Raw genomic sequence first — 12,048 nt, 5'->3', positions numbered from 1 at the left:
ACTAATAAGGCAATGTGTAGTGACACCTTATACATTTTATAATAATTAGATACATTTATATATTTAATTATAGTGAAGTATGTAGTAGAGTTTGAAGTATAAAGTAAAATGTTGTACTTGCACCATAGGCTTTAGGTTTAGTTAATAATGTAAGCATTACATGTCTGTTTTGTGTGTGCGTGCGTGTGTTTGTGTGTGTGTGTGTGTGTGTGTGTGCATGTGTGTGTGTGCGTTCTCCAGGCCTGTGTCAAGGCCAGCATGATGCTGCACAGCTACGGCATGCTGTTGCCCTGTGGCATCGACAAGTTCCACGGCACAGAGTACGTGTGCTGCCCGCCCTTCCGGCCCGAGGAGCCCGCGCCAGCCGCCCTTCCCGCTGAGGTAGAGGAGGACGAGGAGGAGGAAGTAGACTACTTGGCCCTGGAGGAGAGCAAACCACAGGACCCCGAGCCTGTGGAAGCCAGGTCTGTGTGTCTGTGTTTCTGGGTGTCTGCATTTCTGTGTGTCTGCATTTCTGTGTGTCTGCGTTTCTGTGTGTCTGCGTTTTGGTGTGTGTGCGTGCGTGCGTGTCCAATGTCCATGTGTCCCCATGTGACCTTGTCATGTCATCTACTCATTCCACAATACTGCTTAAATGGTTAACTTGCTCACTTGTTACTGTAGCTTAACTTTCAACCTCTGGCGGACAAAACAGTCTGTTGAAACATGTGTACACATTTAACTGTAACAAAAGACCTGCAATCAGCCCATCATTACATCTCTAACCAGGGTGGCCAGACCGTCCGTCTTTTCGATGCCTTGTCCGGCGTCTGGCACAGCATCAAGCCGGACGCCTAATTGATTAAAATGCATGAAATTGCATCTAAGAAAAACAACCTTTTCTGGGGCGGAATGCAGAACCCCCGTCCAAAAATATGTCCTCCTTTTTGTTGTCACGGAGATGGTCACCCTATCCCTAACGTTACATCAATAACACCTCCCTCTACCCTACAGTGAGGCTCCTGCCAACGAGCAGCCCACACAGAGGGAGGAGGAGACCGTACCTGCAGTTGAGGAGGAGGAAGAGGAGGAGGATGACGATGAGGAGGAGGATGAGGAGATTGATTACAACTACGGCTATGAAGACCTGGAGGACGAGCGCGACAGCCAGGAGAAGCAGGAGAAGAAGGAGACGTTTGCTGGGGAACCAGATGACGATGACGTAGATGAGGATGACGATGATGAGACTGAGGACGACAAAACTCTTAAGGGTAAGCAGTGCTTTTTATTCATTTGTTATTTGTTTGTTTGAAACAATGATTTCAGCAAGCATTTTAAGTTTTTTGGACAGAGTTTTATTTGTGTAGAATTGAAAGTTCTTTAACAGTTAAAATAAATGAACTTGATTGGCATCGACAAGTTCCACGACAAGTGGACACGACAGTCCGGTTCATATTTCCGGACTGTAAATATGCCAGTCTGTCCTTTTTGCCTTTATAACCTGTCATAAATATCACAAGAAACCATGTTGGCTCCAAACAAGGCTTATGTATCTAGCTTGAATTGGTAGCCTAAGCTTAGTAGTGAGTAGCATACAATAGCAGTAGCAGGTAGCAGTGCTAAGTGCTGCCCCTGCTGGCGGGAGGCTCTAACTGCTGTCCCCCGGCAGCCGTTTGCTCTCTGGAGGCTGAGACTGGCCCCTGCCGCGCCTCCATGCCGCGCTGGGTCTTCGACACACGCCAGAGGAAGTGCGTGCGCTTCATCTACGGAGGCTGCGGCGGCAACCGCAACAATTTCGACACGGAGGAGTACTGCATGAACATATGCCGGCGCCTGAGTAAGTTCAACCGTAACCGTGTCGACCGACCCGACGACCGTGCTGGTGGAGGGTCCCTCCCATAATCTCCACACCTCTCTTGTCAGTGATATGACAACTCGATCTATGAATACAATGAGAAAGATCATCACCTTCAGAAAGATTAAATAAAAATCCTACAGAGAAGCCTGTCACTCAGCACAGTAAATACAAGTAATTCTGAGGTAATTGACAATTGGCTAATTCAGAAAAGATTGGATGAAATGCATTTCAAGGGTTTTTATTCTTTCTGAAGCCAGGATCTCTGTTTATACAGTAGTGGATAGAGCATAAGCTGTAACTTCTCATCATACAGTACACAATTTAGCCAATAGAATAAATTACTATATTTATATTAAACCTCAGTCTCCTAATGATATTTTCCCTCCCCCTGATTCTTTAACCTGCTAAAAGAACCTGGATCATCCGCCCACCACACTTTAGACTTCTTAACTTCCACTATGCTAAAAACACTCCACTCACTTCATTTTGTTCTGGCTTTTCGAGGACCCCTTGTTTCTTGTCTGCTTGCTTTACTGTCTTCCTACCCTCTTTATCTGCGTGCGCTGCACTGTTTTTCGACCCCGTTTGGCCAGCCTAAAACAAGAAAAACAACCGTTTCTGCCAAAGAACCTTAAAGAGATGCTTCTAGAAAAAGGAACTGCGATGGCACCGTAGTCCATCACAGGCATCTGGTACATTCAGCAGGCTGAGCATCCAGCTAAAATTGAGTGAACTGATTCTCTGGGCCGGCGCTAGGCATAGGCAGATAAGGCAATCGCCTAGGGCACCAAATGTCTTGGGGGCGCTGGTAATGCTCTAAATCCCCAAAGAATGTCAAGTGATAGAAAACATTAAACTTTGACAATGAATACTCATGGACAAGGTGCGATGCTATGTTTACAGATGGCAATTTTTAAATACAAAAGTGAAAAAGGGGTGCTCGCCTAGGGCACCAAGATGGCTAGAGCCGGCCCTGCTGGTTCTAAGACGTGGGTGCAGTTGAATCAGCAGGATTTGGGGGGCGTGGGGGGGGTGGAATGTGAAGAGCTGTGCTGTTGTATCTCCGTAGCAAGGCCCGTGCCGCCTCCTCCTCTTCCTCGGTCGGCAGGGGATGCGAATGTCAGCTGGCTGCCCATCAGAGCGGATCATTGTTGCCTTTAAAGTGCTACGCTTGCAGAGCAACTAGGAAAATAATCTCTTCTCACATTACCCCTTTTCGCCGTGGCCAGTCAGAGACACCTTGCTTCGTCCTCCCTTTCTCTCTTTTGTTTCTCTCTCTTTCTCTCATCATCATCATCTCTCTCTCTCTCTCTCTCTCTCTCTCTCTCTCTCTCTCTCTCTCTCTCTCTCTCTCTCTCTCTCTCTCGGCTCTTGCGGTTCTTCTCTGGTAGACAAAGAAGACGAGATTCTGCTACCTTGCTGCTTCTCCCTTCTGTTTCCTTCCGTCTGCATTTACCGCTCAGCATTTGTGCTTCTAAGACAATTGTCCATTTTGTCACTCTCCACTCTCCTCCTCACGGCTCTATCTGTGTGCGTGTGTGTGTGTGTGTGTGTGTGTGTGTGTTTTGTGTCTGTGTCGGCGTGTGTGTGCAGTCACACCCCCCACGCCCCAGCCCACCGATGATGTGGACGTGTACTTTGAGACGCCCGCTGACGACAAGGAGCACAGCCGCTTCCAGAGGGCCAAGGAGCAGCTGGAGATTCGCCACCGTAACCGCATGGAGAAGGTGAGGAGACCAGGGCCCTATACTGTACTAAGAAGCTGGTTCAGGAGTAAACCATGTTAAGTTAAGAGGTAAATCATTTAATAGAAGAGCCTGGAGTCCTCATTTTCTTAGAAAATGAGGACTCCAGGCTCTTCTATTAGATGCTTTATCAGATGAGTGGCTACTGCCTTATAGCAACACCATGATACTTGTAAAAATATCATATCAGTGATATTTCCATACCAAAATGTCTTCACACTGAGAAGGTAAGGGTGGACAAGTGCCACCCAGAGAGGGTGTGCCAACTGCCTTGAAGTAATGCCATGCACCTTTAATATGTTGCTCTGATGAAGTTGCCCCTCATTGCAGTCAAAATTGTAGCATCGTAATGGTACTTTTAAGGGGTCATTTAGACCAAAAACGGCAACCACAACTGTAAAAATTACATTGCATAACACTTAGATGAGTAACTTCTCATAATATACAGTTAATATACAGTTATTTACAGGGTATTGGTTACAGCCCCTGGAATAATGTGGGGTTAGGTACCTGGAAGAGTAGGTGACATCCACACAGAATATTTCAATGCTAACATTATCAACATTGAATCTCATGTATTTGTGAAAGGATGATGTATTTGATTCTGCTGAACGACTGTTTTGAACCATTCTATTTGCATTGTCTGTGTCTGTGTGTCTAGGTGAGGAAGGAGTGGGAAGACGCTGAGCGTCAGGCTAAGAACCTGCCCAAGGTGGAGAGGCAGAACCTCATTCAGGTGAGTCACTGACTACAGGCATTGATTGATTGATTGATTGATTGGGTGATTGATGGATTGATTGGGTGATTGATCGATTGATTTTTATCTGATAATCTCAGTTCATAAGAGAACATTAATACAGGACATACGTAGCACAAACCTCATCCAGGTGAGCCACTGACTACTGACATTGATTGATTTTCATTTTATTCGCCACATGATACAGCACAAACCAATAGCACCACATGCTAAGGTGAGATAGAGTGTCATAGTCGCTGTCTGACAGCGGGGGCCTTAGTCATACTCGTGAGTCATTCAACAAAAGGTTATGTCTGAAACAGACTGATTGCTGCTTTCCAAGGATTCTGAATTGCCATCTTGAAGGAATAGATAAGATCCTTGCTTCTAAGAAACCTCAAGTACCTTTGAGCTGCCTTTTAACACGAAAAGTGCCATTCAATGATAAAGTAGTAAGCAAAAGGTGGCACTTGATTTTGGCTGTCTAGCTGTGTCATCTGAAAGAACTTCATTTTAGCACTGTGGTGGTGTCTGCTACAGCAAGTGGATTGTTAAAATAGTAAAGACAGCAAGGCAGCAAGCGTGTTATGCTCTCATTTCAGCACAAGCTCTTGCATGTTCTTGTCTTCTCCAAATGTCCCCTTTTTCAGCCTGTACCTGAAAAATACCTGCCATAACAAGTGACTTATTAAAACAGTAAAGCCAGCAGTGCAGCAACACCCCATTGTCCTCATTTCAAGTTTAAACTCTTCTATCCCTGTCTTATTCAGGCTAGATGTTTTCTTTTTTAAGTTTTTTGGGGCTTTTTGCCCTTTGTTATTACATGACAGTATGATAGTAGACAGGAAACAATTGGGAGAGAGAGATGGGGCAGGGCCAGGAAATGACTCGGACTCGAACCGGGGTCCCCGTGGGCATACAACCCCAAATTTGGGGGTCTTAGCTCGCTGGGCCACAGCGGCCCAGGCTACATGTTGTCACCTCTGACACGATGTTCCCTTGTTTCCCGTCCACCCACAGCATTTCCAGACCATGGTGGAGTCCCTGGAGGAGCAGGCGGCCAGCGAGAAGCAGCAGCTGGTGGAGACCCACCTGGCGCGCGTGGAGGCCATGCTCAACGACCGCCGCCGCCTGGCCCTGGAGAACTACCTGGCAGCACTGCAGGCAGACCCACCCAAGGTACTGACCAAGACACACCTAGTCTTACAAGATGAACCCAGTCAACCAGTTAACGTAGCCCAAACCAGAAGCCCTGCAGGACTGCAGGCTGACCCACCCAAGGTGCTGAACAAAAGACACTTACCACACAAATACACCAATCGCGACATGAGCGATTCCAGTGACGGAAGTAATTGACTTTGTATTTAGTCGCTGCCGAGAGAAGAGACAAAAGCGATTCAGGCGACTAGGGGTGATTTGAGCAACTTCGGCGACAGTTTGTCAGTTTATTTGTTGGACTTGAGCGAATATTATGCAAATGAGCTATGATGCGGTTCGGCGACAGCCGCCACCGCCAATGGAATGTCAGAATGCTTGCATTTTGCTTTTAACTGACATACTCAGTCGCTTTCATCATCCCTCGTATCGCTCTTTCTGCAGACTCCAGCGATTCTCTGTCGCTTAAACTCATCGCTGCTGGTGTATTCGCCCGGTTAGTCTGTCAAGATGAGCTAACAGTTGGCTGTTAAAAAAATAGCACAGTGTTCTGTCGACACGAGCTGCTTCGCCTAGATTAGCTAGCTAATAGGCTCTCAAGATCAACTCCGAAGCCCTGTAGCCCTGTAGCCCTGCAGGTAGAGCCATCCAAAGTACTGACAGCCATTGCACATAGTGTGCTGTACTAAGAGTTACAGAGTTGCTCGGGAGAACTACCTAGCAGCCCTGAAGGTAGTCCCACCCAAGGTACTGACAGCTAAGGCCCTTGTTCTGCTGTAATGGGGCTGCTTCGTCAAGATGAGCTACCAATAAGCTGCTAACAGCCCTAGCACTAGCTGTAGACCTCAGCGGGACGCTAATCTAGTGTGTTGTAATGGCTTGCTAGCTCAGCTTGAAAGGTAGCTCATATCGATACAACACCATTACAGCAGCCGCAGCCTCGGGCGATCTCCAGGTGTCTGGCTTTCCCTCCCTTCTCCTCCTGCTGCTGCTCAGGTTGGATGTGGACATGGCTGTGTGAGCCCAGCCAGCATGATGAGGAAATGGCTCGCCTCATTTGTTAGGCATCGCAAAACGTGTGCGCTTTTGTTTTTTGCTTTCTGTAATTAACTTTCATCGATTCAATTTAGTTAAACATGGCGGAGCTGAAAATGCTACGATTGATATTCTGTGTTCATTTGGCTCCCTGTGATGTTGCTAGGATCATTCATTTCAGAGCACTGCAGTCAAACTGCCAGGGTGTTAGAGGGGTCCAGGTCAGTATTTTGTGCAATGCTGAGACCTTTAAAAAAAAAAAAAAAAAAAAAAAGGTGCCAGGTCTGGAGGGGGTATTTAAAATAAATCACTGTGATGAATTGAGCTGCGTCTGTGCTGGCCCTCGGGCACTTTGGAAAATCAGTTTTTCATAATCCCCTTCATGTCATTTAAAAAAAAAACTCTTATCCTCTCTCACTAGCACACACCCACCTCGCCAATCCCAATGTGTCCCAACTGCTGGCAAAGTATTGTCACATAACCAACCTCTCTCTCTCTCCCTATCTTTCTCTCTCTCTCTCTCTCTCTCTCTCTCTCTCTCTCTCTCTCTCTCTCTCTCTCTCTCTCTCTCTCTCTCTCTCTCTCTCTCTCTCTGCTTCATCACTCCCTCTCTCTCTCTCTCTCTCTCTCTCTCTCTCTCTCTCTCTCTCTCTCTCTCTCTCTCTCTCTCTCTCTCTCTCTCTCTCTCTCTCTCTCTCTCTCTCTCTCTCTGCTTCTCTCTCTCTCTCTGCTTCGCCCTCTCTCTCTCTCTCTCTCTCTGTATCCCCCCTCTCTCTCTCTCTCTCTCAGCCCCACCGCATTCTGCAGGCCCTGAAGAGGTACGTGCGTGCCGAGAATAAGGATCGCCAGCACACCATCCGGCATTACCAGCACGTCGTGGCTGTGGACCCGGAGAAGGCTGCCCAGATGAAGTCCCAGGTAGGGCCCATCATCATCCCTTCATCACAACAACAACAACAATAGCATTAACAACATGCATGGATGGAGGTGTTGTTCATCCCCTAGCCATGATTAGCAATGATCATTATCAACTCGTCTGAAGCATCGATTTATTGCCTGACCAGAGGCCAAATATCAGTGTGATGCACAAGCTGCAAAGACATTGCAGCGATACAAGGCTGAAAAAAGGGTAGCTTTTCAAAGAAATACACTGAGTCTGAGTCTGATAATACTTCTTAGCAGGAATCATTGAACCAGATGATAAAAAACTGAAATTGTACCAGGCAGTCCTATTTGGTTCAAAGATGTGTGCTAAAAAGTAATCTCACCAGGCTTGAAGAACAGGATAAAGGTAAAAGTCAATAATTTAACCCAAGGATAGGTGTAAAATGAGCATATTTCAAAAAACTCTGGACTGTCCCTTTAAATCAGACACACTTGAACAGCACCAGTGGCGCCACAATGCACGTGCAATGTGGGAATGAAAAAGCCCAAACGCTACCACACGCAGTCTGTATTTACGACCCCTAAAAATTAGAACTTGGTGTGAAATTCCACTTGCAGTGAGACTTGCTGACTAAACTGCCAGTGCTGGAGGCTTGCTGTGAGAGACTGCATCAACCACACGCAGAGAGCCCGAGAGCAAAGTACAGGGCTCGCTCACTCACTCGCTCGCTCGCGTTTGGCCCCTTAAAGAAGCCGTGGGTGGGCTGAGCTCTCGCTAGCATGACTAGACAAGAAGCCAGCCAAAGATCCTGTGCTGTAGATTAGCAATAGTGCATAGTCTTGTGTAATTCTGCCCCGTCGCGAGCACCAACCAACCAAGCAAGCGAGGCAAAGCGAGCTCCTTTTTTTTGCGAGCCATTTTGATTGAATGGCCTCTTGACTCTGATCCCCTCGGTACACCGGCTGAATGTCACTTCCAGCTAATCTGGCGGGATGATCAATCAGGGTGGGAGGGGAGCCGGAGAGAAAGGCATGGCAAAGGGACCGTGATGAACACACCACGACAGAGATGGATGGTTAAAGAGAAGGGGCCAGCTTTTAGTGAGTGGTCGAGTTGTGGAGGAGTCATGGGAAAAGCTGCCATGGCTAATCTCTCTCGCTCGCTCTCTCTTTTTGCTTAGTGCAGTGGTTCTCAACCTTTTTTGAACAAACACCCCCTTGAACTCATCACAAGCCTCCCAACGCCCCCTTGACCTCATCATAAGCCTGACAACGCCCCCTTAGTAATAAAAAATTAAATGGACTAATGCCCCCCCAATGGCAACTAAGCAGCTGTATCCTTCTCAACGCCCCCCTAGGGCTCCTCAATGTCCCCTGGGGGGCTGTAGCGCCCACGTTGAGAAACACTATCTTAGTGCAACTCATTAGGGATGGGTCCTGTTTATTTTGGGGTTCAGATTAAGATTAGGCATTTCAATCTGCCGCTGCTGCAGTGTTTGGCTTTAAAAGTCGGCGGCATTAACGGTATTCACAAAAAAGTCTAAACAAACAAAATTGCATGTTTCTCTCTGTTTCGTGCACAGATTAAAAGATGGTGTGTGCGTGCGTGCGCGCGTGCGTGTGCGTGCGCGTGTGTGTGTCGGGTGGTACCACCCTACTTTTTTGGAGAGGCATATTATTGCCATCTGTTGCTGGTTTGGAGAAACTGCATGTGCATTGCAACCACGCGATGCACAGTCTGGTTTTTAAAAGATATAAATAAATAAATAAAACTCTCATATGTGCTAAAAGCGTGACTGGATTCCTGTGTCTGCCTCTGCCGACTCTTATTACCATTTCACACGGCATAGCAGTTTGATCAGGTACCTTTGTGTATTTTAGAGTGAGATATTAAAAGCATGGATATAAATAAGCAGTTATTGTGAAAATAATGAAGTTTGTTTTTTTTATCACAGCCAATCCCTAGGTGGTGGTTCTTTTTATTGGACCGATCACTTGTCAGAACTTATTAATATACTTGTTATTATTTCGCAGTGGTCTCCGTGTCTCCTTTCTCATCACTCTGCTCTCTCTTCTCCACCCCCACCCCCCCCTCCCCCACCCTCCATCGCCAGGTGATGACACACCTGCGTGTGATCGAGGAGAGGATGAATCAGAGCCTGTCACTGCTCTACAAGGTCCCCTACGTGGCCGACGAGATCCAGGACGAAATTGGTAGGTGCCACTCACTCACTGCCTGCCGATTGCACAGGATGCTCGGTAGAAATCCAGGAAACTAGCAAGAAATGTTCAAAGGGGGGGACGTTACCTTTTGTCACTGCCCGCCGATTGCACAGGATTCTCGGTAGATGTCCAGGAAACTAACAAGAAATGTTCAAGATGGGAGGGGGGAATCTTTGTCCTTTGTCACATGTAACATTTATTTATCATGGCATTTCATCAGTTAAGGTTCCACCACCCTCACCTCTTGGAGTGGGATCACAACATCAGAATAAATGTAAAAGTGGAATAAACCAAAAGAGAAGGGAGTCAGCAGAGGCACACACACAATTATTCAGAGGGCATGACTCCATTATGAAAATCAAATGCATGAATCCAAGCCGTCCCTTTGAAACTATTACAACAGCCACAGATAGAGAGACCAAAAATCTGTTTTCATCCCCTGAAAGATTAGAAGTAACAACTCTGCCACCTTTCGGATCCCTGCTGATCCTCATAGGCACCCGATTCAACCGACAGACAGAGGAATGGGCTAATTGGGGAGATCAATTGGTTGTGTTCACTACACAGGAAGAAATTACATGACGGGGTATGCTTGTGTGTGTGTACACATCCACCCCTGTGGTGTGTGTGTGTGTGTGCGTCTGCGTCTGCGTGTGCATGCGTGCGTGCATGTGCGCGTGCGTGTGTTTGTCTGTGTGCACGTTACCACAAAGGTGAAAACATATGCAAGCAACACACAGTTCTGTGTGTGTACGTGCGCGCCCTGCAGTATGACACATCTTCAGCCCACCGGCAGCACAGCGCATCTCCCCACAGCAGCAGCCGACACAATTAGACGTAAACAAGCTGCAGTACAACAGCATACCACCGACCAGTCTGCCTGTCTGCCTGTCTGTCTGCTAGTCTCCGGGTCTCTGAAGCCTGAGGTTTGATGGGAGAGGAGAGAGCAGAGTAGTGCAGGGCTGTGCTCGGCTGCCAAAAACGGCTCCTCAGCCTTCTTTTCCCTCCCGCTCCTTATCCATTCCACCCAGGGCCGGTTCTAGGCAATTTGGAGCCCTAGGCAAGAACCGATCTTTCCTTTTTGTGGAATTTCACATTGGCATCTGTAAACATGGTGACATACATCTGATTGAGCACAACTGATCTAGTACCATGTATATGTACTGAGTGCCCATTCAAAAAACATTGTCAATGTAAAGTTTAATGCGTTATTTAGCTTAATATTGTAATTCTGTGGGTCTTGGTGCCCCCCAGGACGTTTGGCGCCCTAGGCGAACGCCTCATCTGCCTTATGCCTAGCGCCTGGCCCTGATCGCACCGCTTGCTTTCTTCTGCTTATAAAAGAAACCTGTGCAGCGGAGGAGACTCTAGATTAAAGAGGAAGTGGAAGATGTGACATAACTGGGTCATGCTTATTTCATGTAATGCCACGGGAGTGAGAGTGAGGGGGAATAATGTTGGGCTTCTTTATTTTTTGCAAGAAAGTAGTTGTACTTTCCATATGTGCTGTCGGTGAGATTGGAGTTTAAAAAAGGGTGATTTTATTTTAGCAGGCATTGGCAGAGCTTGAGGATGGATGAAAGACGTTCAAAAAGAGATGTTACTTGCACGGAATTTCTAATATTGGAAATTATGCACATGAGAGAAAAACCATCACCTCCACTTCTCTGTCACTCCCCTCTCTGCCATCTCTCTATCTCGCTACCTTTTTACTTTATTTTCAGGATGTGAAATTCAGGATGTTACTCATGTTGATTTTTTAGTATTTTAAGAATTTTGCTCATAAATAAAAACTTACCTCTACCTCTCCTCTCCCCTCTTTGATCCCTTCATCTTGGTACTCCTCCCTCTTTATTTTCAGGGTGTTAGAAATTCAATGCTGGGAAAAACTTTTTAAGTATTTTAAGAATAATACTCACAAAAAAATCTTACCTCCATCTCTCTTTGCCTCCCCATTCCTCTCCCTCCACCTTCCTCTCTTCTCCCTCCATCTTCCTATTTTCTCCCCCTCTTGGTTTGCTTCCTCAATGGCACAGATGAGCTTCTCCAGGAGCAGAAGGCTGACATGGACCAGTTCCTGCCCCCTGTGTCAGAGCAGGACGTGACCATGTCGTCAGAGGAGAGCGAGGAGGTGCCCAACTTCGACGGCAAGCCCTTCCGCCCCTTCCAGGTCAACTCCCTGGGATCCCACCCCGAGGCCGAGGGTGAGTTATCCCTAGCCAGGCCTCGCCCTCCTAGTGACGCCACACCTTCAGCGTTACCTCTAGTCAGGCCAAGAACAATACAAACACGATTCTGAGCTCCCGAAAAAATGGGAGCTCCTCCCACTTTTGTCAGGGAGCAAACAACCATTAGCAAACTAAGGGAGGTGGGTCAACCATATCGTTTGGGAAATATTGATTTTTATGCTTTAGGCTCCAACCAGCCACGTG

At 47.1% G+C, this 12,048-nt stretch overlaps 1 protein-coding gene across 2 annotated transcripts in view; it reads left to right on the top strand.

The window, feature by feature from the left end:
* aplp2 (amyloid beta (A4) precursor-like protein 2) overlaps positions 1-12,048 on the top strand; it is a 77,597-nt gene that overhangs the window by 55,211 nt on the left and 10,338 nt on the right. Inside the window, exons 5-13 of one of the 2 annotated variants that reach the window (XM_063205264.1) lie at positions 241-464; positions 994-1,250; positions 1,649-1,816; positions 3,431-3,564; positions 4,244-4,318; positions 5,339-5,497; positions 7,298-7,426; positions 9,508-9,607; positions 11,653-11,820. In XM_063205264.1, coding sequence (XP_063061334.1) covers positions 241-464; positions 994-1,250; positions 1,649-1,816; positions 3,431-3,564; positions 4,244-4,318; positions 5,339-5,497; positions 7,298-7,426; positions 9,508-9,607; positions 11,653-11,820 — 1,414 coding nt within the window. The remainder of the gene's footprint in view (positions 1-240; positions 465-993; positions 1,251-1,648; positions 1,817-3,430; positions 3,565-4,243; positions 4,319-5,338; positions 5,498-7,297; positions 7,427-9,507; positions 9,608-11,652; positions 11,821-12,048) is intronic. The other variant, XM_063205265.1, reaches the window with a different exon arrangement.

This window comes from Engraulis encrasicolus, chromosome 8, assembly GCF_034702125.1.
Source record: "Engraulis encrasicolus isolate BLACKSEA-1 chromosome 8, IST_EnEncr_1.0, whole genome shotgun sequence".
In the NCBI taxonomy this organism is placed as follows: Eukaryota; Metazoa; Chordata; class Actinopteri; order Clupeiformes; family Engraulidae; genus Engraulis; species Engraulis encrasicolus.
This window is presented reverse-complemented; position numbering and strand designations above follow the sequence as displayed.